At 43.9% G+C, this 27,874-nt stretch overlaps 13 protein-coding genes and 1 non-coding gene across 14 annotated transcripts; 5 read left to right on the forward strand and 9 right to left on the reverse strand.

Annotated features, from left to right (window-relative positions):
* Positions 1–432: 432 nt before the first annotated feature.
* Positions 433–1,203, forward strand: PUMCH_003193 (uncharacterized protein; the record flags this gene model as incomplete). The annotated part of the gene is made up of 1 exon (XM_063022172.1): positions 433–1,203. One exon carries the CDS (start codon positions 433–435, stop codon positions 1,201–1,203), a length of 771 nt encoding a protein of 256 aa, XP_062878242.1.
* A 71-nt stretch (positions 1,204–1,274) lies between these two features.
* PUMCH_003194 (uncharacterized protein) lies at positions 1,275–2,243 on the reverse strand (the record flags this gene model as incomplete). Its single annotated transcript, XM_063022173.1, has 1 exon — positions 1,275–2,243. The coding sequence occupies one exon, from the start codon at positions 2,241–2,243 to the stop codon at positions 1,275–1,277; it is 969 nt and encodes a 322-aa protein (XP_062878243.1).
* A 1,554-nt stretch (positions 2,244–3,797) lies between these two features.
* Positions 3,798–7,427, forward strand: PUMCH_003195 (uncharacterized protein; the record flags this gene model as incomplete). Its single annotated transcript, XM_063022174.1, has 1 exon — positions 3,798–7,427. One exon carries the CDS (start codon positions 3,798–3,800, stop codon positions 7,425–7,427), a length of 3,630 nt encoding a protein of 1,209 aa, XP_062878244.1.
* Positions 7,428–7,964: 537 nt separating this feature from the next.
* Positions 7,965–8,046, reverse strand: PUMCH_003196. Its single transcript has one exon. It is a non-coding gene; the product is annotated as a tRNA-Leu (tRNA).
* A 410-nt stretch (positions 8,047–8,456) lies between these two features.
* Positions 8,457–9,422, reverse strand: PUMCH_003197 (uncharacterized protein; the record flags this gene model as incomplete). The annotated part of the gene is made up of 1 exon (XM_063022175.1): positions 8,457–9,422. The coding sequence occupies one exon, from the start codon at positions 9,420–9,422 to the stop codon at positions 8,457–8,459; it is 966 nt and encodes a 321-aa protein (XP_062878245.1).
* A 227-nt stretch (positions 9,423–9,649) lies between these two features.
* PUMCH_003198 (uncharacterized protein) lies at positions 9,650–10,726 on the reverse strand (the record flags this gene model as incomplete). Its single annotated transcript, XM_063022176.1, has 1 exon — positions 9,650–10,726. The coding sequence occupies one exon, from the start codon at positions 10,724–10,726 to the stop codon at positions 9,650–9,652; it is 1,077 nt and encodes a 358-aa protein (XP_062878246.1).
* An 847-nt stretch (positions 10,727–11,573) lies between these two features.
* PUMCH_003199 (uncharacterized protein) lies at positions 11,574–12,947 on the reverse strand (the record flags this gene model as incomplete). Its single annotated transcript, XM_063022177.1, has 1 exon — positions 11,574–12,947. The coding sequence occupies one exon, from the start codon at positions 12,945–12,947 to the stop codon at positions 11,574–11,576; it is 1,374 nt and encodes a 457-aa protein (XP_062878247.1).
* Positions 12,948–13,835: 888 nt separating this feature from the next.
* Positions 13,836–15,542, reverse strand: PUMCH_003200 (uncharacterized protein; the record flags this gene model as incomplete). Its single annotated transcript, XM_063022178.1, has 1 exon — positions 13,836–15,542. One exon carries the CDS (start codon positions 15,540–15,542, stop codon positions 13,836–13,838), a length of 1,707 nt encoding a protein of 568 aa, XP_062878248.1.
* Positions 15,543–16,148: 606 nt separating this feature from the next.
* PUMCH_003201 (uncharacterized protein) lies at positions 16,149–17,621 on the forward strand (the record flags this gene model as incomplete). Its single annotated transcript, XM_063022179.1, has 1 exon — positions 16,149–17,621. The coding sequence occupies one exon, from the start codon at positions 16,149–16,151 to the stop codon at positions 17,619–17,621; it is 1,473 nt and encodes a 490-aa protein (XP_062878249.1).
* Positions 17,622–17,718: 97 nt separating this feature from the next.
* Positions 17,719–18,264, reverse strand: PUMCH_003202 (uncharacterized protein; the record flags this gene model as incomplete). Its single annotated transcript, XM_063022180.1, has 1 exon — positions 17,719–18,264. The coding sequence occupies one exon, from the start codon at positions 18,262–18,264 to the stop codon at positions 17,719–17,721; it is 546 nt and encodes a 181-aa protein (XP_062878250.1).
* Positions 18,265–18,933: 669 nt separating this feature from the next.
* Positions 18,934–20,467, forward strand: PUMCH_003203 (uncharacterized protein; the record flags this gene model as incomplete). Its single annotated transcript, XM_063022181.1, has 2 exons — positions 18,934–18,986; positions 19,069–20,467. 2 exons carry the CDS (start codon positions 18,934–18,936, stop codon positions 20,465–20,467), a joined length of 1,452 nt encoding a protein of 483 aa, XP_062878251.1.
* Positions 20,468–20,558: 91 nt separating this feature from the next.
* PUMCH_003204 (uncharacterized protein) lies at positions 20,559–21,956 on the reverse strand (the record flags this gene model as incomplete). The annotated part of the gene is made up of 1 exon (XM_063022182.1): positions 20,559–21,956. The coding sequence occupies one exon, from the start codon at positions 21,954–21,956 to the stop codon at positions 20,559–20,561; it is 1,398 nt and encodes a 465-aa protein (XP_062878252.1).
* Positions 21,957–24,146: 2,190 nt separating this feature from the next.
* Positions 24,147–24,737, forward strand: PUMCH_003205 (uncharacterized protein; the record flags this gene model as incomplete). Its single annotated transcript, XM_063022183.1, has 1 exon — positions 24,147–24,737. The coding sequence occupies one exon, from the start codon at positions 24,147–24,149 to the stop codon at positions 24,735–24,737; it is 591 nt and encodes a 196-aa protein (XP_062878253.1).
* Positions 24,738–24,795: 58 nt separating this feature from the next.
* PUMCH_003206 (uncharacterized protein) lies at positions 24,796–27,444 on the reverse strand (the record flags this gene model as incomplete). Its single annotated transcript, XM_063022184.1, has 1 exon — positions 24,796–27,444. The coding sequence occupies one exon, from the start codon at positions 27,442–27,444 to the stop codon at positions 24,796–24,798; it is 2,649 nt and encodes an 882-aa protein (XP_062878254.1).
* Between the last annotated feature and the right edge of the window lie 430 nt (positions 27,445–27,874).

Raw genomic sequence — 27,874 nt, forward strand, 5'->3', positions numbered from 1 at the left:
AGGACCAAATTCGAAATCTGATACCGATAAAACCTGCACACAAGCATCGAGATTCGTTGGAGGTGTCCATTGTCGGCAAAATCGTGCAGGTTGGTTTATTAGCGGATTTACTCGACGGTCTCACATTCCATATTGGGAACGAGCTGACTACCTATATCTAGGTATATATAGCCTTTCCACTCCACTTCGGTTTTCTGATCTTCAAAGCATTAACGTTCAGTTACATCGCAACCCCCTTGTCAACATCCGCGGCACTCTATCAATTCGAGTCCATCTTCGCTACTAACCTTTTCCTTTTATACTCGTCGGCCACTTGTATCAATCGAAGTCCCAGATTATGTGGATTAAGTTGAGCTACCAGTATAAATTTGTGCTTTCCTTTTGAATTTTATTTCAAAACCCCTTACTATTAATCCAAACTTAACCCCCAAAATGGGTTTACAAGCCGCATCTACTATCAGGGCTTCCAAACAAGTCTCTAGAATTAAGAGATTGACTTTAGAGGACGTGCCAAAGGCAACAAGAACTTTGTGCAAGGCCTTTGTGAACGACAATCTTGGTAAATTGTTAACTAAACATATCAAGGATCCCTCGGTCAAGGCGCAAGTTGACGTCCTTCTTTATGAGTGCTACCTCAAACAGCATATCCTCAAGGGTATGTGTTTCGGTGTTGGTGAAGATGCCGATGAATTCGAGACTGTTGCCATCTGGTCGCACCCCAATTCTGTGAACGACGGTCTTGAGAGTTTTTCCAACTTGATGGACGCTGGCTACGACAAGCTCTGGCACTTGTGTGGCAAAGAAGGTCAAGACAAGATCTTCAGAGGCATGATGCCTTTGTTGCACGACACTTGTGATCGTATTTTCGCGACTGACAGAAGCTTGGCCGGTAAAGGCGTCTACACTTTGGTGTACATGGGATCCCTCGCCAAAGCTCGTGGCAAGGGAAACGCTCGCGCAATCTTCGAGTACATGTTCGAGAATTACATCGACTTGCCAGGAACAAATCATGTGTCGTACTTGGAGAGCTCTGCTGCAAGCAACATCCCCATTTACAACAAGTTCGGCTTCAGGTTCTATGAAGACATTACACTCGGCAACAAGGATGTGCCTAACGCCAAAGAGGGCGAAGATTACGCTGTTATGAATGTGATGGTCCGTGGTCCCTTTGGCCAAAACCTCGAACCAGACTCTAAGTTATAGAAAACATCTCTGCAAAATAAATGTTCATTTAGCTATCATGCAACTAGGAAGGAATATATACAATGTAGGGCTTACTCGTCCAAAGAGAGAACACTGCGGTCGGATGGGGCAGTGCGGTCGGCAAAAGCAGCTTTTGCCTCTGCACGAAGCTTCTCTTCTTGAGCTTTAGTCAAGAGCTTGACGACCTGGTCAGGGGGAACAAAAGAGAATTTACCGAAACCGAACTCTCTGTCGGACATTTTGTTCAAAACATACAATTGTTGCCTCACGTAGCCGACCAAAGCCTCAATATGTCTTACGTCGGCGTTTGGGTTACCTGAGAAAACGTTTCTCCACAAAGCAGCAGCAAGGGTGATATCATCGGTGACAAGGCCCTCATCATAAGAAACGACGAGACCCAAGAGCTGAGTGTGGTAGTCCTTCAAGTATCCCTCGATAATTCTGGAAGAGTTGATGCCCATCTCAATGGACATACGCATCTCCATATCACTGAAGATACGGTCCACGAGCTTCTGCTGGTAGTTTTTACCGTATTGGAATGGCATGGCTCTCATACGCACAGACAAAATCCAGTAGTGCAAGGCAGTTATTTGGAACCATTGCGAGAAACTCTTAGGTAGGTTAAGTGTTTGGTAGAAAAACTTGGCAGTATCCGAGTCTGGCTCATCTGGGTAGTACATACCTTGTCTCTTACATTCACCGAAGTAATAGGAGCCGGCAATAGGGCCAGCACGCGTTTTGTCCATATCGATGTTAAGGAATTTCACTACAAACTGTCCCAAGTTCTGGGTAAACGAAGACATCTCGTACGTTTTGCTCTCGACCTTGTGGTCCGACAAGAAAGGAGCTTTTTTCGAAGCCTGACGAGGTGGTTTTTTGAACTCTTGTGGAATGTTAGGGAGATGAGAGTCTTTAGCAATTTGCAGCGGAGAAGTGATCTCCTCCTTGTTGAGGATGGAGGATCCTTGGTGGAAGGCACGGGCCGACACACTCAAGCGAGCGGAAAGCTGCAGAGCGACACGGGTGTTCTGTCTAAGCATTTCTCGATTATTGTTCCGTTGAAATGCTGCGATAGAAATGGGAGGAGATAGATGGAGGTAGACGGTCTGCAGGACTATTACAAATGGAGGGAGGTTAGAGGATGAGGTGAGGTGAGTGAAAGTAAGGATACACCGGGGAGAAAATAATTTTTAGGAATGACCAAGAAGAGAATAACAATCTAAACGAAATAAATGAACGATGTACCTTTCCATCGCCAAAATTGTGAGATATCTGTGTTGCGTAACATCACCAATTATGGTCCAGTCGCATTGCGACCAAAGAAGTGAAAAACGTTTTGATTTGAGCGAAAAAAAAAAGAAAGTGAATTTTCATGGCCCCTCTTCCAAATACCCAAATTCTTTTAAATCTTCAGCGAGTAACCGAGTTCTGATACCTTTTTTGGTCGAGGACCCCAAATCTTATAGTCATGTGTCTGTTGTAGATTACGGGACTTTTCCCGCTGCCGAACATCGGAGACCAAGCTCAGCACAAATCTCACACAGCTTCAATCGAGAAAAATTTCGAAACTAAAATTGGATTTCCAGTCTCCTGTACATCAAAACAAAATCTCTATCTATTTCATCAATTATAAAAAGGCTCCGTCACAGCCTTCTGGTGTGACAGATGGGATATGAGACATGTTCGATGCAGTCTTGTCCCCCAGAGATTGAAATCCACCCACTCGAGAAATTCCTCCAATCCTAATGAAATCCGAAACATACTAGATGACAAAACCATCCAAAGTGAATTCTCACTCATTTCCAACACAAAATACTTAAATACACAAAACCAAAGCAAACCAAAGCCCCACCCAAACCACCGTTCCCTGCCTAGCCTGGAGCTGCAGACTACTGCGTAGAAACTAATCATAACAGTATTCGTACGGCACAGCACAGGACGCCTACAGGTGCACCATCCAGGAGGCATAGACGCACCAGACCAGGCGCAAATAGCGACAGCGACCATGCGGTCAAATAGTGACGATATTCGGTTCAGGCGATAACGGCGGATTTTCTCAGCACAACGCTGGGCTGAACGGCCGATGCGGACTGCCGCGCAATTTCGGCTATTTTTTTTTTCGGTCTGACCAGACCCCCTGCCCCATCATCTGTCCAGGATGTTTCGCACTTTGCAGCCACCAAGCACCTATCGGGCGAGTGCACATACGCATGGATCCATGCATTTCATTATTTTTTGCCTCAGTCGTTTCTCCTCGATTTAAGCATTTTGCTCCACCCCCATTTTTTTTTTTCGACTCTCCGGTCACGCCAAACCAGAAACCACTGCCGAGACCCATCTGACTATTCGTGGATCTTCGCATCAATTTCCCGTCTTCTGTTTACAATTCTGTCAATTTATTATCGCTTGTCTTGCCTGTTGTTTTGTCAATTAATCTGCCTAGCACAAACATTGTTCCACTGCCGAGGCATTGTCAAATTTTCACCGCGAATTCCACCATCGGCAATCTGTACAACATCTGTACTCTTAAATTTTCCTCCATACTCGTCCCGTTCCCGGTGTTTTGTTAGGACGCACCCAGAAGCTCACTGACCATGGTCTTGTACAAGAAGAAGCAGGTGACAATCCAGAGACCGCGGCCACTCCCCGAGGATCTCTCATCGGAAATATTTGTCATTCCTCAAACCAAAGAGTGGTTTTTCGAATATGAGGAGTACCTAGCTCGTATGGACTTCTACAAAAGACACCAGTTCTCCTGCGAAATAACAGGCGCCTCTGGTCTCACATACTTCGATGCATATGCAGTGGAACAAAAAGAGTATAAAGAGTGCGACGCCAACTTCCCAGAATCTCTACGCGAGCATATCTTGAAGTTTCTTCTGTTTAACAAGGTGACTAGATTGGACTTGCTTGTTGACAAGATATACCTGCTATTCAAGAACGAGTATTTTCCTGGCGAAGAAATTTATGTCAAGAAAATATTCACAACCACCTCCGACACCAGAAAGGGCATCCCTGCCACGACCCAATCAGACGACCCTAATGTACATTCATACATCTCCACAGTCAAGCAACGCGGTATCATCCGTGAGAAAGTGCAATACAGCAATCCTTCAGATACAAAGTATCTCGTGTCGATTCTCGGCGAGGGCTCGCAGGTGATTGCAACTAATCAACAAATCTCCAGAGACCGTAATCATTTCACGAAATGGCTCATAAAGGTGTTCATTAAAATGACCGTTACGAGATCCTACATGTCTGGATCTCCATGGGTCGTCAAGATTAAGTATGCTAAAAAGTATCGAATCCCTCGCGAATTCCCAGAGGAGTTCAAGCAATACGAGGCGTCTACCCCAACCGGCAGTGTCATTTATGATGACGACTACGAAATTTTAGGAATGAACTCACCGTCTGACGCGCCCGCCAAAAAGGTACGAGGTAAGTACAAACCCAGAGGTTCGAATGGAACGACGGCTAACGGACAAGCACTGGTCGACAGTTCACGAATGGAAGGTGTTTTCTCTGTCAAATCAAATCCAAGACATGAACTACGAATTAAGTTCCCACCCCATCATCTACCTGCAACGATCCAAAGGGAGATCATGGAAAACAATCTAGTGACGGTATCATCATTCCAGCCTTCGAAAAAAACACTTGTCGAGGATCTATCACTTCAATTTGACCTTCAAACTCTTCGCCCAGCTCCATCTCTACTACTCTTGCCACAAAATGCTCTCGTGCTCCATTCATACATTGCAGAAGAGCTCGAAGAGCAACTTAGTTCTATTGACGGGGAAAATATCAAGTCGGAGGATGACAAATTCGACGCACAAGAATCAAGTCTTTTACGCAAAGAAATTCAGCTGCTCAAAAGTGGGACATTGAACTCCATTCAAGAGGCTCTCGAATGTTGGATGTTTTTAAACATTTACCACTCCGTACTCAAACTTGATACATTTACTTTCGATGACTTTTTATATGCCATGAGCTGGAATGTTGATCAATTCAACGAATCTGGCCGTTGTGAGTTATTGGACGAAATTTGGTGCGCTGTTCTCGGTGCAATCATAAGCAACCAAACGCCCCCCGCCAAGTTCTCAGAAGACAGTGAAAATATTTTCGGTTTGCAAATAATTTTGCCAATCAACACAAAGAAACTCGACAGTGATGCGATAAAAGACGAGGAAGACGATGTAGCCGACAAGGGCTCTGGGAGTGATTCAGAGCAAAAACCTTCAAAGTTGGACGATGACAACTCGGATGATGACTCGAGCTCTGAAGCCTCTAAGTCTCGTAACTCTCTGCCGAAGCGAACTGTGAAAAAAGAAGGAGATGATGTAGACGACGTTGACGCCGATGATGAAGAAGATGATGAAGAGGACGTTGAAATGAAAGATGAAGAGGAAAACGCTGCTGCTCAGGAGAATCTTATACATAATGCTTACCAGGTTATGAACCATCGTGGTACAACTTGGTACGAAAGGCTCCGGAAACGCAACTTCAAAGATGGAAATTGGCAAACAATTGTACTCGGCGTTTTGTCACTTGTTGAGTATGTTCCGGAGTACTTCGACACGATCCAAAAAGCATTCAAAGCGTTTGCTCCTAAAGATGGGATGCCGGCATCTCCAAGTACAGTGTTGAACAAATTTTACCACTATACTTCTGTTGACTTGCGCATCAAGATCCTTACAATACTCGTTTCGCTTGTTGTTTCAGGCCCGTTAGTAAGAAATTACATCGAAGAGTGCTTAGACTCTACCACAGCCTACAGGCGCGAGAAGTTGGACATCTACAAGGAATTGAAGCTTGCCGTAGACAACGCAAACAAGCTCCACTCAGAAATTTACGAGAAATTGATGGTTGGAGCCAATAGTGCATCAGATGCGAGCTTGTGGTCTCAATTCACGAGAAAAAGGCATAGGCTCAACCTTAGTGGGTACGAAATGACTGATTACGAGAAGGATCTCGCCTCAAAAGATTCAACCTTTCAAGAAAGTTGGGACAACAGAGAAAGCGCCATCGTGAAAATCAAGGAAATCAAGCAAGAGAAGAAACGAGTCGAAACACAACTCTCTGAACTAGACTGCCAGCGTGTTAGTTTGCTCGGAAAAGATCGTCACTTCAATAGGTATTGGTGGTTCGAAAATAATGGGTTGCCAAATCTTCACTCTTCTGGAGGTCAAGACGATGATGACGAACAAGAACCAGAAAGTGAAGATGAGTTTGAAGACAAAGAAGATAATCAAGAGGAAACTTACCTCATGGGCCGTCTTTGGATTCAAGGACCATACTCAATGGATGCTTCAACACATATGAAGCTTGACATTGAGGCGTGCAATGAAATTGCAAAATCCTTCGACGAAGAACTCGAGACGATACAGAAACAAAATCAGGATCTTGATGTTGACGTAACGAGCAAGCCGGAGCAGGAGGTTCTCGAGCTTGATGATGGCGGGCCACCATTGAGAGTTATGAATTTCCGAAACGTACCAGACTGTACAAGAAAAGGAGCTGAACAACTTGGAATAACATTCTCTGAGGACAAGATCTTGTTGAATCATGATGAATTGATCGATAGGCTCGGTGCTGTATCAACGGACTCCAATGTGCTGGAAATGAGCCTTTTACCTAGAAAGTTCATAGAGGAATCTCCCATTCCCTTGGTATCCAGCCATCAATGGATGTACTTTGACCGTGTCGAAGATCTCGACGGATTGTTGAAATGGCTCAATCCTTGGGGAAAGAGGGAATCTATCTTGCGAAAGGAATTGCTAAGGGTGAAAGAAGGAGTTTGCGGCAGCATTTCCTCGAGACGCAAAGCACTCTGCTTGGACAAAGCACCTAAAGATGATCTTGACATCGAAAGTCAAATCGAGGCAGTAGAGGCGAAGGTGAAAGAATATGAATCAGGCGAAGTTGCTGTGAAGGTTGATGCTAGCGACAGTGATGACGGAATTGCCACCAGAAAAAGAGGACGTCGTGGTGGTGATGTTGCAAACAAAAAGCAAAAAACCACTGAAGAAACACTTAAAAGTGGCTCCATACACGAGCTAATGAAGCTACGCGACGAATTAAAAGAGAATCAAAAAATCATGAAAAGCCAGTATCAAGAGAACAGGGTCTTAGAATGGACAAACAGCTCTGCCAGAGAGGAATTCAACAAGTCATTGTACGAGGGTGGTGATAAATCAAAAGAGAAGCAGAAGAAAAGCAAAAAGTAACTTCTTGGAATAGCACAATTTGACAATAACTTCGAGAAAGATCACCTAAACTTCTTCATTGAAGCTGTGTAATCAAGAAATTTAACTTGGTGCTTTAAATACAACTGACCTTTCGAAACTGAGCAAACAATTTCCAAAAGAACAGATAATTAGACCAATAAATCTATGAACTAAAGACTACAATTAAACCTTAGGCAAAAAGTCTCTCCCGGCGCTCTCATCCTTTCCTTACATCACTATAACTGAATAAGATGGGGCCTAATTGGTAGTTCAGAGATTTAAGAAGCTTTAAGCTAAGACTTTAGAATTAGAACAGAGTCAATTTTGATTACTGTATCACATCAAAAAGTGTTTTCGTTGTACTTGTATTGACAAGCTAATCGTTCTGTGACCCAAATGCCGTTCTGAGATATCTTGGTCTAGACAAATGGATCTAAATGAATTTGTCATGTAAAATGCCCTTGGGCTCGTTCCTTCATCTTATATCATAATCTAAAATGAAAAACAAAAAAAAAGAAAATAGAGGAAGTAGATATCTGACTCCGGCGTGATTCGAACACGCGCATCTTACGATAACAGAACTTGAGTCTGCCGCCTTAGACCGCTCGGCCACAGAGCCTCTATTGAAAGTTTAAACGGTCTGGTGTGATATTGCGTCTTCTTTGAATGTGCTCTTGCTGCCAAATAGTATTGAGAAATCAACAACCGTTCCTATGTCATACAATTCAATATGCTTTGATTCTTTTGAAAATTCATATGAATGTTTGAATGGTATCAAATCTCAAAGAGCAGTTCAAAACATGTGTATTTGTATTGACAATCTAAAAAGTTTCCCATAATAAACTACCCAAAATCTGGTCAACAACATCCAAGAGAGAGCCATAAGTTTTCAAGTATCCACAAAGAGAGTAAACTCTCATTTGAGCTTGTAAATGTCCTCCACAACATATGACCACAAGCAAATTAGAACGAAATACGCAGCAGCTAGTTCCAATGGCACGCAATGATCGTAAAATATTCAATTCCTATTTAGTATTGACGACGCTTGTTTGGCTGATCTTCTGACTCGTCAATCCGCTTCCTTTGTCTTGCCTTTTCTAGCAACTCACGTACTCTGGAACTGTCTCCTTCAGTATTTTCTTGCTGCAACATTTGCCTACGAATTGCATGTTTTTCCTCGAGCTCCTTTCTGGCCTTCGAATCCGCGTTTTCTAGTGCCAGAGAGAGACGTGAGAAATTCTCGAAATTGAAATCGACACTGCCCAGCTGCGCCCCTCCACTTGCCGCATTCACACGCTTGTCTAAGGAAATTGTGAATCCTTGGTTATTCTTCCAATTGGATACCGATGATGGAATGTGCCATTTGTCTTTGATGTCCTTTGTGATCTTTTCAGCGGATTGAGCCTTCAACACTGGAGGCGGAGGTGCAGCCTGCGACTCACGATTGTTCCGCAATTTGTGCTTAGGCGGAAGCATTGGGTCCTCCTTCAAATTCGTAATATGTATATGTTTAGTTTCTCCAGCTTTGAGGCCAGAAGAGGCGTACTGTTGCATCGTCACATCCCCTACCTTCTCCTCAACTCCAGAGACCTTGGCCAATAGATTCATAATTACCTCTTTTGTCTCTGCAACGCATCTTTGAAGTGAGTCATCGGGACAAGTTTCGAGAGTATAGGCTGGGAAATGATGTTTGAGCCTTGGATATCTAATCTTCAACGGAATAGTGTCTTCATATGTCGCTTGCACCGAAGTATCAACACCAGAAGCAAGTGTGAGTGTTTTGGGGTAGTCAATGCTACCATCTGGATTGAACACAAGTTGCAGAACAGCGTTCTGTGTGTCTGCCTTCACTGATTTTGGAAGGTTTGCCTGAGGATCATTAGAATCTAGCAAGTTTCTAGGTAGAATACTTTGGTTATCCAGTTTCTTCGGAAGAACTACTCTTATGGAGTCTATTGCGGTATGTTTCGGTTTCGGTAGTGAGGCACTGAACATGTGTTTGTGTGTTGCTTGTAAGTATGGGGTATGAGATGCCCTTAGATAAGAGCAGATGGGTGTCGTCACAATAGTAGACTATAAGAATGTTAATTTAGAAATTGTGAAAAATTACATGCTTCAGATTGCTGTTTATCAGATTGTTGCTTCTAGCTTTTATAATTCGGTTTTTTGGTTGTTTCTAGACTATGGGCAAATTTCACCCAGCACCCATTCTATTGTCGACTCTAAAAAACATTCATGTGTTGTAAAAATGCAAACATTCTCCTTCCGAGTGTCATCCGAGCTGGATGGGCCTTCATAGGATCAACAGGCGATTCGAAACTTCCATCGTCCACCTTGGGCATACGTATAATCGCATTGAGGATGTAGCTCAAAAGTAGCTGGAAGAAAGATGCCTTTGGAGTTCCGACATTGACGACTTCAGCATCGCACAAGCTCTCTAGTTTGTCGGGATGATCAGTGATAATGCCATATTCATGTATTGTTGCAAATGAGCACAAGTGACGGAAGTACTCCAACTGCAGTCTAAGGTTGATGGTCCATGAGTAAAGAGACAAGTTTTGCTTTTTGATCGCTGGCAAGAAATATTTCACAAATGAAGGCGACCATGTGCTGGTGTAGATGATTGAGACTCCAGTGACCTTAAACTTGAAGCGGTCCTTCGGTAGTGAGTTCAAGTACTCGTTATAAGACAAGAACAACATCGAGCTCTGCCAATTGAGCGATATATGGAGCAAATCGAATTGTTTGTAGCCTTTGTGACTTCCCGCTTCCTGTAAAAGACTCTGTATCTCTGGATCCTGATTCAAGTACTTGACAAAACGCATGTGCCATACCCCAAATTGTATTCTAGAAAACCACCAAGAGAGATCGGGATGCACTGAAAGCATATCCTTCATGAGAAGTTTAAGAATTACTGGCGGGTTGGCCGCCTTCAAGTCTAACATGATCCTATAGTCGTTTTCGGCCTCATGCTGTTTGACATAGGCCAAAAACCATTCTAAAACATCGGTGAACTTGAGAAGCGGTTCACCCGAGGCAATTGTGCGGAGCGGCTTGAGGACCTCGTAGTCCGTCTCTAAAATATTGTAGTCAGCCTCATTTCCGTCTTCGTCACAGAAAATACGTTTTGTGTTGACGTCGTGAGAAATAACCAAAACATGATCCTTGGTTGTCCAGACATCTGTTTCGAAGGATTTGGCCCCCGTTTGGAAACATTGATAGAATCCGTTTAGAGTGTTCTCAGTGTACTTTGCTTTGAAGCCTCTGTGGCCCACGACGAGACATCTATTTAGGACCATTCTCACTTTGAAATTATTATTTGGTAAGAAGTAAGAAGATATGGCAGTATACGATCGTCAATTCGGAAGGAGTAATTTAGGAGAATGGCTCTATTACATGGCTCTAATATATGGTCATATTACATCCTGCAAGTGATGTAGTGGCGTGCAGGAATGAAACAGGGTTCAAACTGGGGAAATGTTATTGAGGCTAGTCGGTAATGATTTAATTGAGTGAACCAAGTTCTAGTTGAAACCAAGTGATTGACAATAGTTCACAACAAAACTCTGGTATTTTGCAAAAAAAAAGAAAAAGATTGCAGCACCACAATTTCACACATGGTCTCCCACTGCATTACTCAGTGTGGCTCTAAGTGGCTTGACTAACGTTGATCGGACGGGAAACAGTATTTTCCACTTGATATGGCCGCAACCGAAAGCTCACATTGAAAGATGTACTCGACATATATTTTTCAGCTTAGGGATATCAATTTAGTTTGAAAGGAAAGTTTTCGATACCAAAAGTTGAAAATTAGAATAAGTAAAAACTTCTACGTATATCTCGCATTGTACAATCTTCGCTTTCTTGGATAGCAGAACAAAAATGTTTCTGAGAATGACTTGTTCTACACACTAAACAAACATACAAAGACCTCACTTATCTATAGAATTAAAAGATTGACTCATTAGTATGTAGGACACACCAGCTTTCGTATCAAAGTTTCTTTTCATACCTGGTGGTTTAGAGTAAACGCATAAAATTTATTCTTTCTTCTAAGAAGATCTATCAAATTGTGGTTCAAATACTGACTTCTACTTCTAAGTTATCTAGTATATGCATATATGGACAAGGCCTATTACCTCATGTCTAGAGTTTCGTGTCGGTTTTTTCGACAAGCCATCTAATCAAGGCGTGTGCAATAGATACCAGAGATGGAAGCTGTATGTCCTCGGCATCAAGAGCATTGTTGGTGTTACCATTAAGGTGGTCACGCACATCCGAGATGTCAAACCAACGAGCATCCGCAAGCTCACGATCATGACCTAGATTTATCACCTCGTTCTCGCCATTGAAATCCACTGTGGCTATGCATCCAATCATTAGATTTCCTGGGAATGGCCAAGGTTGCGTCATGAGGATTTGAATGTCAGAGCATGCCACTCCTGTTTCTTCCCAGATCTCCCGCTTGGTTGCAACTTCGACAGTCTCAGAGGGCTCCATAAACCCAGCAGTACAAGAGTACATTTTCTTGTGGATATGTCTTTTGCCCATTGAGAGTAAGGTCTTTGTGCGCTCCCGGTTGGTGATAGCAGTAATCACCACAGCGTCGGTACGTGGAAACGAGACATTGGAGACAGTAGCATTGCGCACCGGACAAACATATTTTGTTGAATCTTCATTGGCTTCAGTGGCTTCATTTGTGCATCTTAATTTTCCACCGGCGTGGATGGCAATAACTTTCGAGCCACAACCAGGACAGAATTTATTTCTACCTAGCCAGTCGAAATACATTTTCCCGTGGCTGAAAAGTGCAGACTCGTCGTGGTTCAAGCCCATGGCGTGCTTCCACGAGTGGCTGAAGATAATGTCTTCCTCCTGAGCATCAGACAAGTTGGCGAGAACATGCTTTTTAATGAGCGCCGAAACATCTGGAGAGTTGGTTACATCTACTGCAAAATATGGAAGGCCAAAATACCGACCCTGGTGATCTAAGTATGTCTCCTCGTCATACAGCTTAAGCGCACGAAAGTCAACGCCAACACTCTCATCCTTAATACCCAAAAAGAGAAACGAAGGCTTGTTGTCATCGCGACTTTCCGGAGACTGGTTCTTGTTGTCCTCGGTCCAAACGTCTAGGATTTTGGACCATTCGGGGCAATTGAGCAACCCTTTCGCCGTACCAGCAACATCCTTGCCCTCCACCGTCTGTAGCTGGTTATCGCCGTTCGTGAGGATGACCAAATTGGTGCCGATGGTTTTCTTATTTACAAGGGGATTGCCGTTTTCGTAAAATATAAAGCGGGTGGACAAGTGTTTGGCGGCGTTGGTGACGAAATCGGGATCCTCTCTTAAAAATGAGACCCGATTGACGACCTCCCGGCCGAAATGTAGCTCGTAGTTGTTGGCTCCGAGAGCGAGATCCTGCGACATGCGAAAATAGGAGGAATTTGAGGTAGAAGACGAAAGCCGGATTGGAATTCGGGACAATTGGCTTCTTACCCTGTTAAAAAAGACTGACATCCCTCAATTACCACCCTGTGCTGCTGCACGTGATGACCAGTTGCAACTGATAAGCTTGATCCCGGTACCCAATGGCGAAAGCGAAATTAATAATGGAATTTTAGGTGGTCGAATTTCTATTTCTAGAAGTTCGAATATTTGCTGTTTTTTTGTAGTACTTTTCGGCTGGTGAATTGTGTATGTTCTGACACTCTTCTACGTACTGAATCGAGTAGGACTGTTGAGCATATTGAGTAATGCATAACCTCTAACGAGGGCGCTCTTATAACAAGCTTGGGATGGAATGGTTTTTGGGGTCTACATGGTCAATAAATTGGAAATTTTCTTTTTATTAGTCTGTCGAGCATTGAGCCGTTGGTGTCGCCTGAACGAACCCATTCGATTCAATGCACTGTTGTTCTCCCCCGATTGTATAGTCTGTTTCGCCATTTGTGTGGGCGAGCAGATAAAGTTGCACGGGGGTGCTATGTACAAAAATCAGTACATTTACAGTTTCTATATTCGACCTACGAGAAGGTGCACCAGTAGAAGAATACCTGAGTTGTTAGTAACAGAAGTGTTGTGGAAATGAAGCTTTATCAGATAATAAAATAACAAGACGTTTTCCTCAATAGTTTTCGGAAGTCAAGCGTTCGAAATCAAGTTGTTCATCATTAAAGCAAGAAAGAATAGACACATACCAGTCGCTATAATATAGTACAAGACGATCGGGAAGAAAATGAGCAGTTGAGACTGTAAAGTTAGTATTCGTAATGCCGAGCTGTGTCAGATATCTTAGATCTGTCCTCAAAATAAATTAGGAAGTCTAACGTCCTGTTGATCTAGTTGAATCATCACTTAGAGTCAGCTAAACATACCTCATATGTTCAAGAAGCACTAACATTGAGTTTATCCCAATGTTGCGCCAGCCTTGATGGCTCTAGGGAGTCCCTTGATCCACGACTTGCGGGACTTCTTGTCTATGATGACAAAAACACGTCCGGATTGACGCATCCTGCCTGTTCTTCCAATTCTATGAATTAAATCAATGGATGTCTTTGGAATATCCATTAGAATGACGTTCTTGATGCTGTGGAAATTAAGACCACGAGCCAAGAGGTCGGTGGTGACGAGAATCTTAAGCTTAGTGGCCTCTCCTTCAAGAGAGGCAGCAGGATTAACGAAGGGGAGTATCTTTTCAGCACGGTCCCGATGGTCGTCACTTCCCGAGATGCCGACAACATCTTCTTCTTTGTGATGGTACTTTTGAACAAGTGTCTCGACCAAAGGCTCCACATGTTTCTTTTCGTTCACAAACACAATGACTCGCTTCACAAATCCGCTTTCGGTACCATCATTGTGAATAGCATACAATGCTTGCGCAAGACATCTTGACTTGGAACCATGGAAAGGACTTTGTTCAGCGTCAATGACTTTGACGACAATTTGCTTCGGAATCTTATGGATTTGAGGCGTGACAATTCTGATGATGGAGTCTTTACTGGTAAAGAGCCTTTGAATAGCCTTTTCGAATTCCTTTGGTATGGTAGCGGAGCAAAGAATGAGGTCCTTTAGCTTGCCAAAGAGCTGTAAAGTCAACGCAGTCTCCTCGAACCATGATTCGTTAACAAGAGTATCAGCTTCGTCAACCACACAGTAGTCAACGAATTTGAAGTATTTGAAAGGCCGCTCGTAGTTCGTGAGTCTCTTTAAACTCTGAATTTTGCCCGGGGTGGTGATCAATACATCAATACGTCTGGAGTCCGCTTTGTTGAAGAGCTTGCTGGGTGAGTCTCCCACACTCCATTTAAAGACATTAAGATTCAAGGAGGACGCATTTGCCTCGTCTTTAAAGTAAGACTCGAATTCCTTCGAGGCGAATACCTTTTTCGGTATGTCCACACTGGAGTCCAAGGGAGCAGTAGCAACATACTTGAGAGTATCATAAACTTGGTCAACAAGTTCATGAGTAGGAAGAAGGATAACCGAGCGAATGCTTGCGCTGCGCTGAGCCTCTTGCAAGGCTGCAGGACTCCTGTTGTAAAGAGCCATGTCATCTTGCTTCAACATCGACAAAACGGGCGCCAAATAGGCCCAGGTTTTTCCCGAGCCGGTTTCAGCAGCAATGGTGAAGATTTTCAACTTCCGCTTCTCGTTTTCCTCCATAACCTCCGAAAGGATATCTGTTCCCGCTTTCTCCAAGTTCTTCGCTGCAACCCTTCTTGGTTGGTTGATTTTCCGGATTGCCGCAATCTGAACAGGAGAGGGTTTTATTTCCACCTCGTCTATACTCTTGACGTATGTGTTTTTGAGGTTGTAGCCCTTCTTGATCTCCTTCATCATGGCAGCTCTCACGGTCGGAAAAATGCGGAGAGAATCAAAGGAGACAATCTTGTCGATTGCAGCGTGCGACGTCTCGATCTGCTTCTTTTCCGGGTTTTTGAGTGCGGAGAAGTTGCCGAAGGCAAAAAGTTTGCTCTTGTCTGATTTCTCGGTTGGTTTGGCATCGAGGCGCTGAGAGTTTTTAGACGCAATCAACTGCTTCTTGCCGCGAGAATATAGACGGCATTGTTGATAGAAATTGCGACTAAGTCTGCCAGCAGAGTTTCTCCACATGGCGGTTGAAGAAAGAGTAGCCCATCTATGAGGGTGAAAAAAAAAATGGGCGCGCGAAAAAAGTTAATGTACTATGTGAAGGGTAACTTAGGGCTGGCAGGTGGGTGAAACACCGTGATGTGGTATATAATTTTGATGAAATAGTGCTTGATTTTCTATTCAAGAGATGGGATGATTATAAATTTTGATTTCTTTTTATTTCTTCAATTGAGCATTCTCTTGACAATGAGTCTCGAAGGACATATGAGCAGAAGCTACATTAGTCACCGAATCGGAGCGAGAGCAAATGAAAATCGAAATCGTGTTCTGGTGTTTGATGTTTGATTCAGCTCGAATAATTTCCCATAGCAATTTCTGTTTAATTGAGTAAGGCCATGCTAGAATGAGCCAGTGTAGAGGTCAAAAGCGTAGCTGTATTGGCAAGAAAACAGAAGCACGTCGCCGTCTATAAATGAACTACGCCATATTTTTTAGAATGATTGCCATTGATCCAATCAGGTATTAATCGCCTTGAAATCATTTTACTACAAATCCAATCGTAAGTGGTGTCACGTGACTCTCTACCTCAGAAACTGAAAATTTACCACCACAATCACTAACACATTAATGTTGAGATCTGCCTTCAGCAAGACTTTGGCTGCCTCTAGGTTCCAGGCTGCTTCTCTCCAGGGCACGAACAGATGCTTCTCGGTTTCGGCCGTCCAGCTTGCGAAGCCTCTGGGAAAGCTTGTTCCCGCTGCAAAGGTGAAGGCCAAGGTTAAGGTCAACCACAACAAGAAGGAAAAGTCCAAGAAGTCCGGAATGACCCCATACGACTTCAAAGATGCTGTGAGAACGCTCAAGTTCGAGACCTACGCCAAGGATCTCTCGGATTTGAATCTTTCTGAACTATCCGCTGCAAACTTGGCTGAACTCAAGGACAAGATTGTCACCTTCGAGTCTAGAGTTGACGGACAAATTGAGCTCATGGGCGGTTACAAGAAATACCAACACCACGAATTGTTCAAGCAGCACTGTTCAATGGTCACTGATAACACGGTGCAGATCCACGAATCGTTTGTCAAGAAGCTTGATGGCTCCTCGAAAGACAACAGGGCCTGTTTATTGGGCCCCAAAGGCGTCGGAAAATCTACGCTTTTGAGTCAAGCTCAGGCCTTGGCTCGTTCTCAATATGGTTCAGATCTTGTCTTGTTGCATATCGCTGAGCCAGAGCTCTTCGTTCAAGGTTTCTCTGACTACGCCCTCAACCCAACACTGAAGTTGTTTCACCAGCCAATGTTCACCAAAAGATGGATCAAGAAATTGCGTGATGTCAATGAAGATGTTTTTAAGAAAATGCCCTTACTCAAAGACGTCACATTCACCAACAAAAAGGGTGTCCACAACTATAAGAAGGGTCAAAACAACCTCCATGAATATTTGGTAAACTGTCACGACTTTGGAATTGTTGGACCCTCTGAAGCTTTCAAGTTTTTTATTGAGCACTTGCAGACATACTCTAAAGACTTCCCAGTTCTTTTCTCCGTTGACAACGTAAATGCTATCTTCGAGAAACAGTTCACAAACTACTTCCACAAGGACATGACTCCTATTCACTATTCGGAATTCGAGATCGGAAGCTTAATTAAACAGCTAATGAGCGGTGAATTTAGCTTCGCCAAGGGAGGTGTTTTGCTCTCCGAGTCAAGTGACCTTGGTCAAAGCAAAACACTCAAAGTTGGTTTGAAATTGCAAGACCTGGATCCATACGCAGAGGACTTGGATCATCCTGAAGCTGTCAGCATGATGCAAAACGGTGGTATCAACACCATCGCGCTCACCAACTTGAGTAAACCTCAAGCCAGAACCTTAATGGAGTTCTGGAACGAGAGCGGAGTGTTGCAAATCAGGGATTATGCAACCAAGCCTAACTTCAAGCGTCCTGAGGATTTGGCTGAAGGCGCCAGGATCATGAAGGTTGGCGAGTTTGTCAACGAGATGGATCCTGTGGAGATGTACGAAAAGAAGCTAGAAAAGACCTATTTCGTTTCCGGTGGTAATCCTGGTGTGTTCTTGAAGAACAATGTCCTCAACTACTAATGTATATAGTTAAATGAATAGTTCAGAATTGAACAAGAGGTAGGCATTTACAGGGTGCAGATCGATATGCAAGCTTGTTTTCTATAATGTACAAATATTAAGTAAATAAAGTGTCCTCTTCTCTCAAGTATTCACCAATGTCTCCTTGTCTAAAGGCGACGATGGCTGTGGGCTGCATGTTCTTGGTCTCAGCAGTGGACTTGGCCGAAACACCGAATCCAAGAGGAACGTCTTGCATGGAAAAGACAATGACACCAGCATGCTCAGGGATATCTTCCGAAATACGACCAATGTGTGCTTTCAAAACGTGGTTGCCGTACAAGAAAGGCATCTCTCCGTTGGGCTTGATCCAGACCTTGTACTTGGCGTACTGAGCCAAGTATGGCAAGGAGGTGATGTGGAGTCTGAACTTTCCGGTTTTCGTGAACTTTCCAAAACAAGTTCCAAGGGCCATCAATCTGTCTCTAGAAACAGAGGTGGCGAACTTGGCCACACTCTCTGAAACGTAGTAGACTCTGTCCTTCTGTAGTCTGAAGACATGAGGGTTTGTAGGGTTGTCGATCAAGAAACTTATATTTCTGCCGATATAGTTGGCCAACTTTTCGAAAACGACCTTCGTTTCCTCCTCTGTTAACGAACGCATGTGTATTGGTTAGGCGAGTAGCTTTGATCTTGATTGATAAATTTCCAGCTCTTCTCCATGGTCTGGTCACGTGAGAGAAGAGATGGCATCTCGAGTTGGAAATCTAGAATTGAAAAAAAAATTGCATAAATGGAGAAGTTTATGTGGGGAGGCCAATTGGAGAATAATTAAAGAGACTTGTCATATTTCTGCTAGTGTTGCCATGGTGCTCTTTAATGTTGGCCTTCATAGGCTTTCATAGTTGAAACTGAACAAACATAAATAAATAGAGTGCGATATCGACTCTCGAGTAAAACCTATAGAAATAATTTCATATTTGGAGTCCGGAAGAAATTACGGGGCTTTTCCTAATTTCAAGTCCCTGAAATCAGGGAGTCAGTCAAGTTTACTGTAGCCTTGTGTTGCGTAAACTAGAGACACATACTTTGATTCATCACTCAATTTAATTATTATCCTATTTTAAATTTTCAAACTCATCATGGTTCTGAACAACCTCGAGCTTCTCCCTTCTTTTTATTCCGGCTTTATCTAATTCTCTGTAGGTACCATCTCGCGCATCGCTTAAATACAACGCCAAAAATTAGTGTCCTCAAATGGTTCAAGAAAAACGTCCTGAAAATGAAGTTGTGGGCAATGCCACGTCTTCTGACAACAAAAGAAATAAGAAGAATGGCTCACAGAAAGCCACAGGTTTCTCGAAGAGAGATTTTAAGCCTTCGTAGGTAAGTCTCAAACCTCATCGCTTCTCGCTTAGAGCGATGAGATACCATTTTCGCCTCTTAAAGACAATACTAACAAATTTAGCACTTGGGAACCTCGTTTAGATGAAAACGGAGAACCTATCAAAACCGAGAGACGCCCCAAAAGAAAGGTGGCATGTATGATTGGATATTGTGGAACCGGGTACAACGGTATGCAGATTCAGAACAATCCATTGGTCAAAACCATTGAGGGAGAATTGTTCAAGGCCTTGATTGCAGCTGGTGCAATTTCTGAGGACAACTCCACAGACCTCAAAAAAAGTGGTTTCCAAAGAGCCGCTAGAACTGACAAAGGTGTTCATGCAGCAGGAAACGTCATCTCTTTGAAATTAATCATTGAGGATTCTGACATCGTCGAGAAGATCAACTCTCATTTGCCTGCTCAAATTCGCATTTGGGGCTATGAGCGCACTAATCGTGGGTTTGACAGCAGAAGAATGTGCTCGTCCCGTGTGTACGAGTATCTTTTGCCAACACACAGTCTCCTTCCTTCAAGACCTAAGAGCAGTTTGTTCAACTTAATTGAAGAAAGCAAGAAGAGCCACCCTGGTGTTCTCAGAGATGATAAGGATACCGAGTGGTGGACTAAATGTAGGGAGGCCATTATCGCAGGAGGTGTCACTCCGGAGGAGTTGGACTCTGTTTACGAGAAGACTGCTGAGACAACTTTCGACCAGGATAACGAAATCAAGAAGAAGGAATACCATGATGAAAATGGTGAGATCTCTGAATGGGGACAACTTGTCAAGAAAGTCAGAGGCATCGAGAACGCTTGTAGAAGAGAGTACAGAATTCATAGCGAGAAACTCGAGTTATTCAGAGCAGCAATGAAGCAGTACGAGGGTTCGCACAACTTCCATAATTTTACATTGGGTAAGTTCTACAATGACCCTAGCTCTAGACGCTTCATGAAGGGAACATCAGTTTCCGAGCCATTCATCATTGAGGGAACAGAATGGGTTTCTATTAAAATTCATGGTCAGTCTTTCATGTTGCATCAAATCAGAAAAATGATTTGCATGGCTGCTTTGGTTGTTCGTACTGGATGTCCTATAACTCGTATCAGTGATTGTTTTGGTCCCGCCAAAATCAATATTCCAAAAGCACCAGCTTTGGGGTTGTTACTCGAGTGCCCTGTCTATGAATCCTATAACGAGAGATTGGATGATACCGGACACAATCCTATTGACTTTTCGAAGTATGAGAAGGAAATGAACGAGTTCAAGCTCAAAAATATCTACGACAAGATTTACGCAGAAGAGCTCAAGGAAAACTCGTTCTTTGGTTTCTTTGAATTCCTTGACACTTTTAAAGGCTCCGGAGCTACTAAAGAAGGCAAGCACATTTTTGACTTTTTAGGCGCTGTGTTCAACAATCAGTTAGAGAACAAGGAATCAACCAAAAACACCTCTAGCGAGAAAGCTCCCGAGAATGTGGACTAAACAATTACCCTTGGAAATAAAACATTGTGGTATTCCTTTATTATGCATCATGTAATTAAAATTTATACTATTTAACCGGTTGTCATCATATTTAAATCCAAGCTGGGTTGTTCTTGGATTCATAATCTGGATAGTCAGAAGTTTTGTTCCAGGCTGACTCGTCAAACATGGCGTTCTGGTTGTTTCCAGTTGCAGCAGCACGGGCGCCCTGTTGGAAGCCACCCTGAGCCATAGAAGCATTCAATTCCTGCTTTCCATCGAGAGCTTGGCGTACAATGGGAAGACCCTGTTGTTGTAGACCCAATTGTGGTATTTGCTTCTGTAATTGACCAAGATTGTGCTGTGGTTGTTGGTGGAGCTGCGATTGTTGTTGCTGCTGTGGTTGATGTTGGAATTGTTGACGAAGTTGAGGCTGCTGTTGAGGTTGGAGTTGCAGTTGCTGAAGCTTGTGTTGACTTTGAAGTTGGGGTTGTTGAGTTTGCGTTTGTGGAGGAGGCTGGAGTTGGTCGATTTGGCCATCGGCAACTTTGTACTCCTTTTGGCGCTCCTGCTGTTGGAACTTGTATAAGGTCCAGTCGAAAACGTAGTCATATCTGTAGTTTTCTCTCTTGAACAAATCCCTGAACAACTTCCGTAAATAACCGTAATCAGGTTTGTCGTCAAAGCGCAAGTTCTTGACGTAGTTCATGTACTCTAAGAACTCAACAGGTAAACCCTTTGTCAACACATCATTAGGTATAGTCATCTTCTTTTCCATAATACGATCATACTTTTGTCTTTTGGTTGCTGCTTTCAAGCCTTGCCAAGGCAAAGAACCTCTGCAGAAGTAAATGAGAACGTATCCAAGTGACTCCAAGTCATCTCTTCTGGATTGCTCGATACCCAAGTGTGTGTTCACAGAAGCGTACCTGGCAGTTCCGGTCAAATTTTTGTTCTCTCTATAAGGAATATGCAAGTGGGTTCTAGGATCTCTGTACTTTTTAGCCAAGCCAAAGTCGATGACGTTGACTTGAGAGCCGCGTCTGCCAATACCCATCAAAAAATTGTCGGGTTTAATATCCCTGTGGATGAAGCAGCGGGCGTGGATGTATTCGATTCTGCAAATGAGCTGGTCTGCCAAAAGCAAGACAGTTTTGTAGGTAAACTTACGGTTGCAGTAGTTAAAAAGGTCCTCAAGAGAAGGGCCCAAGAGGTCGATCACCATGGCGTTGTAGTCGCATTCAGTGCCGTACCATCTAACAAACGGAATGCCTACACCGCCGCTCAAGGCCTTGTAGACCTTGGCTTCGTATTCCAATTGTGGGTGCTTAGCTTTGATGTTTTCCAACTTGATGGCGACCTCTTCACCCGAGATGATGTTTGTTCCGAGATAAATGTCACCGAACGAGCCGGAGCCGATCTTGCGGCCAATTCTGTATTTTTTACCTACTCTCAAGTCCATCATTTTGCTCTCAAACTTTTGATGGTGTGTGGCGCCAGGTGTGTTCATATTAGGGGCGGCAAACTCGCGGAGCGATGTAAATAATGGGCTACTTCAGACTTTTTGCGATTGATACTGACTGAATCCTGTGAGCGTCTAACCCAGGCGGCACTCTAGTAGATGTGGGAATGTATGTGGATGTTATCTGCCAACGGAAGGCGATGTTTGTTTGTGATGACAAATAAAGACGAAGTAAACGAAGCGAGTGGGCGGAAGGCGGCACTCTTATATGGGGATGGCGGCGGACTTCCACTTGCGGACTCGCGTGACAATAATTTCAAGAACTTCGGAGTTGAGGTTTCAGAGGGAAAAATTGACACCCTGATTCATATACACAAGGCCAGCAGCATCATAAAACGTCCTGTGCACGACCTCAGAGGATGCACCCGATGGACTTCCGGGTAAAAAATACGGCGGTGGGTGGCTTTCAGGGGGGAATTTCTGGATTTTGGGGGCACTGAAAATTGCCATAAATTCGGGGTTTTAATTTCGTGTTTTAATTTTTTAGATTCGATGATTTTGTGGGATGCGAACTCTGACTCTGGTCGTCTCCTGATGCCTTCAGGTGACCTTATCTGTATGAGCGCGCAGATCATGAAAATTTCTTTTTAGGGCGAGATTGGAGTACCGGGATGGAAGTTTGGGTCAGTTACAGTCGACTACAATGTGACTGATTACGTAAATACGGTTGTTCTAAAATAGTGCGGATTTTGGTCTGTATTGCGCCGTCGAGTGCCGTCAGAACTGTTTTGGCTGCAACTGCTGATTGTGGAATGTAAAATTCATCGTGGACATGAAATGTCCTTGTACTTTTATATATTTTGAAAAAATGATGTAGCGTCATTCCTCTTTTTTTTTACAAATTTATTCTGAGCATTTATTTTTCCTTGAGGAACGCTTCAAGGATCGGTTGATGTATTATGCAACAGAGCCCATCCCTATACTCGTCCACACTGATGATTCTATGACAGTAGTCGATTTTCTATCATCAGATTTTTATCTCTTGGCACGTCACATCGTTTAGATTTCTAAGTAAGAAAAAATGATCTGGCATGGGCAGAATTGTATACATTGTCTATGATTTTGTATATTTGTATTGCTAGGTGCACATGGTCTATAGTTGCAAAACGTATCACCATAAATCGAAAAACAACACTTCTACAGAAATTACAGCGCACACTGATAAAGAATCGATGACAAATCGTCCTCACAGGCTCATTTTCTAGACTTTCATATATTTGTCATTGGTCAACCGGCGACATTTGCGAATGCTATACGAACTAATTTTAGCCGATGTCACAGAGTGATCCGACTCGGGGGACCGCATGGATAACAATTTCGTAATCAATCAAAGAGAAAACTTTTGTGTCATGATAACCTCCAATGACCTCCATCACCCAGATAACCCAGTCTAAACCCCACGACTCAACCCAAAACAATTCGTATTTCCTAATGTGTCAACGCCTCAACTCTGATACGCTCAGCGGTATGATTTGGGCGGAACATAGAACATTTAAGAATGCAATCGTCCTCCGATTGTAGCCAGCCCCACCGAAATAGCCGATATACACAATCCCTTGGTTCATTCAGTTCCCGCCACAGTCGTGGGCTTCATATGATTGCAAATCGGGCACATTCTCCGACTGTAATAGGTTAATTCGGCAGTTGGGCGCTGCATATGTGAAAAATGCGATACTCGGCGTAAATCCCCTGATATTAGCTCTGTACACTGGCGAGCTACGACATGGGTCTGCAGGTACTCGCCAAAAGGCAACAATTTCGACCCTTTTGGACGTACCTCCATGCAGGACACAGAGCCCCAATTTGCAGCCATGCGTCTGTTTGAGAACTCATTCTGAGTAAGATAACGAACTTGGGGGCTATTGACAAGCAGATTGCCTCAGTTTCCAAACTCGATGATCAAGTGTGCCCACCATGAAGTTTGTGGGTTCAAAACGGTACATGTTTGATCCCCTAGTCATTAAAGTTGGGTCCGATAAAGGGATTAGGAAGGTCTGGTATGTGGGGAAGTATGTGACGTACAGAGAAAAGAATAACAACCATTGCATGTCCGACATCAATACTAGGTCCCCTACGCAGACGCGAGAAATGTCGAGGTATAAATTGTCTTCCAATTCCTTTCATTGATTCTTTTCGTCCCATCACTCAAGTACCACATCCAATCCTCTATCACTCACAATGGTTTCACTCACGACTGTCTTGCCCACTGCGGCCCTTGTCTCCCTTGTTGCCGCCGGTGCTGCTCCAATTCTGTCGGACTCTCCAGCAAACGCCGCCTACAAAGCCACTTTCAACAAGGGTGGAGTCACTGGCCAGGTTTCGTTCACCACCGACCAAGGCGGCTACGTGAAGGTTTCGGTCAATCTCTCCAACTTGCCAAACTATGGAGGTCCTTTCTTGTACCACGTTCACCAAAAGCCTGTCCCATTGAACGGCAACTGCACGGCCACCCTTGGTCACCTCAACCCATACAATGGATCTGAGACGGCCACCACTCCTGCTACCAAGGAGGTTGGTGATCTTTCCGGTAAGCATGGCGAAATCAATGGCACTTCGTTGAGCACCACATACATCGACCAGTATTTATCTTTGAACCCATCGAACCCGGCCTTTGTCGGAGGTTTATCTGTTGTTGTTCACTTGCACAATCTCACTAGAATTGCATGTGCTAACATCACCATGGACACTCCAGTGGTCAATGCTGCCGATAACATGTTCTCCAAGTTGAGCATTCCATTGGCTGTCGGTGCCGCAGCTCTTTTATTGTAATTTCTCTCTCTTTCATATTTTTCTTATTACACATCAGATTTTTGTCACGAACCGTAGATCATGGGAAATCCTCCTTGCGTAGACCAACATAACCTCCCGGAGCAGTGTCAGCCAGCAACCAAGACGGCCCATTTCTATAGCCCTCAATGCCTTGGCTACTCAATTTGTTTCCCCACCATTCAATATCTTTCCCATGGTATCTCACAAAGAAGATCATGAGAGAGCTCATTGCTACACCGGAAGAAAGTGCGCCAGTGAGAATATAGTTGTATTTCTCCCACCACATGGGATAGCGTCTTTTCACGTAGTACATGAAAAGAAACGAGAGGTAGAACCCGCCAGTGTAGTACAGCAAGTTGTAAGGTGCATATGCTAGGAATCCTCCCAACATGACTATTGGCTGGAAATACTTTGTAAGTTTTGAAGGGCCACTCTTCTTGAACCATGATAATCCTAGAGCGCCAAGAGCCCCCCATAAGAAACACCACTTGAGAATCGGATAGACTCCACCAAACATTTTTGCGGGCCCGAATTCACCATACTGAATACTGGAGAAGAAGAAAGTATTTGCGCCAGGACACACAAGGCGATTCTTTTGCCCGCCCTGACATAGATCAGGGATATTGGCAATTTGCCAATTGGTGATGAAAAGAGACACAAATACACTCACAAATGTGGAAATGATCTGACCGCGGAAGATCGCTCTAGGAGGAATTTTGCAATAGTGTGCAAGTTTTTGGTCTGTAATGTAGTTGCTTGCTTGGCTGTCGATGTTGTATCCATATGCCTTCAAGGTAATGAGAGCCAATCCTGAATTTGGGATCGTGTATCCAATGATGAGTTCCACAAGAACGTTTAGCCCAAACGAGAAGCCTGTTACCGATGCAATGATGGTGATTGGAACCAAAAATACGAAATTGATGGCTATTGTGAAGAAAATCCCCCATAGCGGAGTCTCCAATGGATAAAAGAGGACGCACATCATTGCAAACGAGACACTTGTTATGAGAATGGCAACAAACCACAGACTCGGTACTTCTTCATATGACTTCATCATTTGGCAATGGCGATCATGTTCAAATTTGCTCAGAAGGGTTGCATCATGCGATCCAAACGCACTCTTAACAGTGATCCAAATTTCAGCGAAACTTTGTCTCGTCAGACTCCACTCAGTAATGAAATGATACATGATAGCGAAGGGATACATGAAGAAATAAGCTCCGTATGTGACCAAGTTTGCCGCGCCGAAGTAAGGAGGGCCGTATTCTCTGTACTTCTTGTCGTCAAACAAGTGGTTTTCGTCCAAGATTTCGCGAACATTATAAATCTTTCCCTTTCCATCAAACAATTTGTTTGAATTGATTGGAAAGTATGCTGTCCAATTTGTGTTTGTGTAGTAGATAGCCAAAATAGTCATAAAGGCGAGTATCATGCCCAGGTAATGATTCGCATAGGTGAAGAACGGGAGAGTCAAACAGCCGGCCATGTCAAGAACATTCCAGTCCAATGTGGGCAATGGATTGAGGCCCAAGCCATGCACAGAACCAGCTATGTTGTCCAAGTGTACCAGCTTTGGGGAGAACCAGGTTGGCCAATTGAACGTTGAGAGAGCAGTAAAGAAATACGAAGGCACCCAACTATAGAAAAAACTCGAGACAAATGCAACAAAGAAAAAGGCAAAGCGAGAGATTCTCCATCCATTGATGTTCGAGGGGGTTTCACCGCTGATAAGTGCTCTGTTGAGCGCTATGGTGGGAAGAAGGGTGGGCCACACTGACTTTTTCGGATAGACACATACTCTCAACATAACAAAGGCAAAAGCGAACCCGAGAAATTGTGTTGAGATGGTGAACATAATCTGGTACGTCCAGGTCACCCACTTTAGACCGTAGAAGATGTCCAATTTCATAACGACAATGTTGTATATGGCATATGGCGTTCCGTTGGAACAGGAGTACATGATGGTCGCCAAAATCATTTCCTTGCTTGTCCACTTGCCGGGGTTAATGTTTACGTTCCTGCCGAAGATCCTGACCATCTTGTTTTGAGGAAGCGCCCTCTCCCAGAGCTTCCCACTCGGTAGAAGAAGCAATTGCACTGTACTTGTCGAGAGACTGATTTGAGGAAGCCTGTGGATGAAAAAGTTATTGATTGTGCTCCCGACCACGGTCCAGAACAAAGCAATTACATAGACACGAAACGTCTCAGCGGGCATCGATGGGTCATCTACAGGGTCAACGATGGCTCTGACTTCGGGATATGGAGAATGGAAGGCAATGAGAGCCGCCTCGGACCGCACCTGCGCCTCCCAGAAACTATCCTTGTTCAGTTTGAACAGTTTGTCGTCGTTGGGAATGGTAGCCACCAATTGTTCGATGAGACGAAGGTCTGACGACGGGAAATTGACGTCGGCAGCGTGTTCGACCAAAACGTCCCTGAGGATCGCGAGCGCCTGCTCGACGTCCAACTCCTCGGTCTTGAGAACGAGGTATTGTATGTTTCTCGGAAGCAGCGACACCACAACTGGATGGTTTACCTCGGCCAAACCGAGTCGCTGGAGAAGATAGTCCAACTGCTTGTCGTCCAAGCCCAGAAACCACGACACATTTGTGTTTTCAGCGAACAACGAGTCCGTGTCATGGAGATTATCCGTCGATCGGGAGCCAGATAGGTCTGAGAGTTCGATATAGGGCTGGGCACTGGACATCTACAGACATTGGCAGTCGCGATAGGCAAGCGGAAACCGGCAGATTCTAGAATGGTATAGGTTTTCACACAGGCTATATATACGAGCGAGTGTGGTGGAAGTGATGCTTCTGGGCTTGGATCTACTTACTGCATTGGGAAGTGAGAATGCTCACTTGGCACTAGTCGGCCTTGAGCAAATAGAGAGGCGGTATTGGGTAACCGAGGACCGAGCCGGTGATATGGAATAATATTGTATGAGATTTAGGGAAGAATCTTCAGTGTGAGTTCTGTTCACTGTTTTGCAGCCACTGTGTATGTCATAAGTCTAGGTAGAGGCATTGGAGAGGCCAATTGGGAGGGACATTTTTGGTGTAAGAATAATTATTTGGAGATTGTTTCGGCAGTTTCAGTCCAGCAGCTCGAATCGTGAAATGTGTCTAGTGTTCGCC

This window comes from Australozyma saopauloensis, chromosome 4, assembly GCF_035610405.1.
Source record: "Australozyma saopauloensis chromosome 4, complete sequence".
Classification (NCBI taxonomy): Eukaryota; Fungi; Ascomycota; class Pichiomycetes; order Serinales; family Metschnikowiaceae; genus Australozyma; species Australozyma saopauloensis.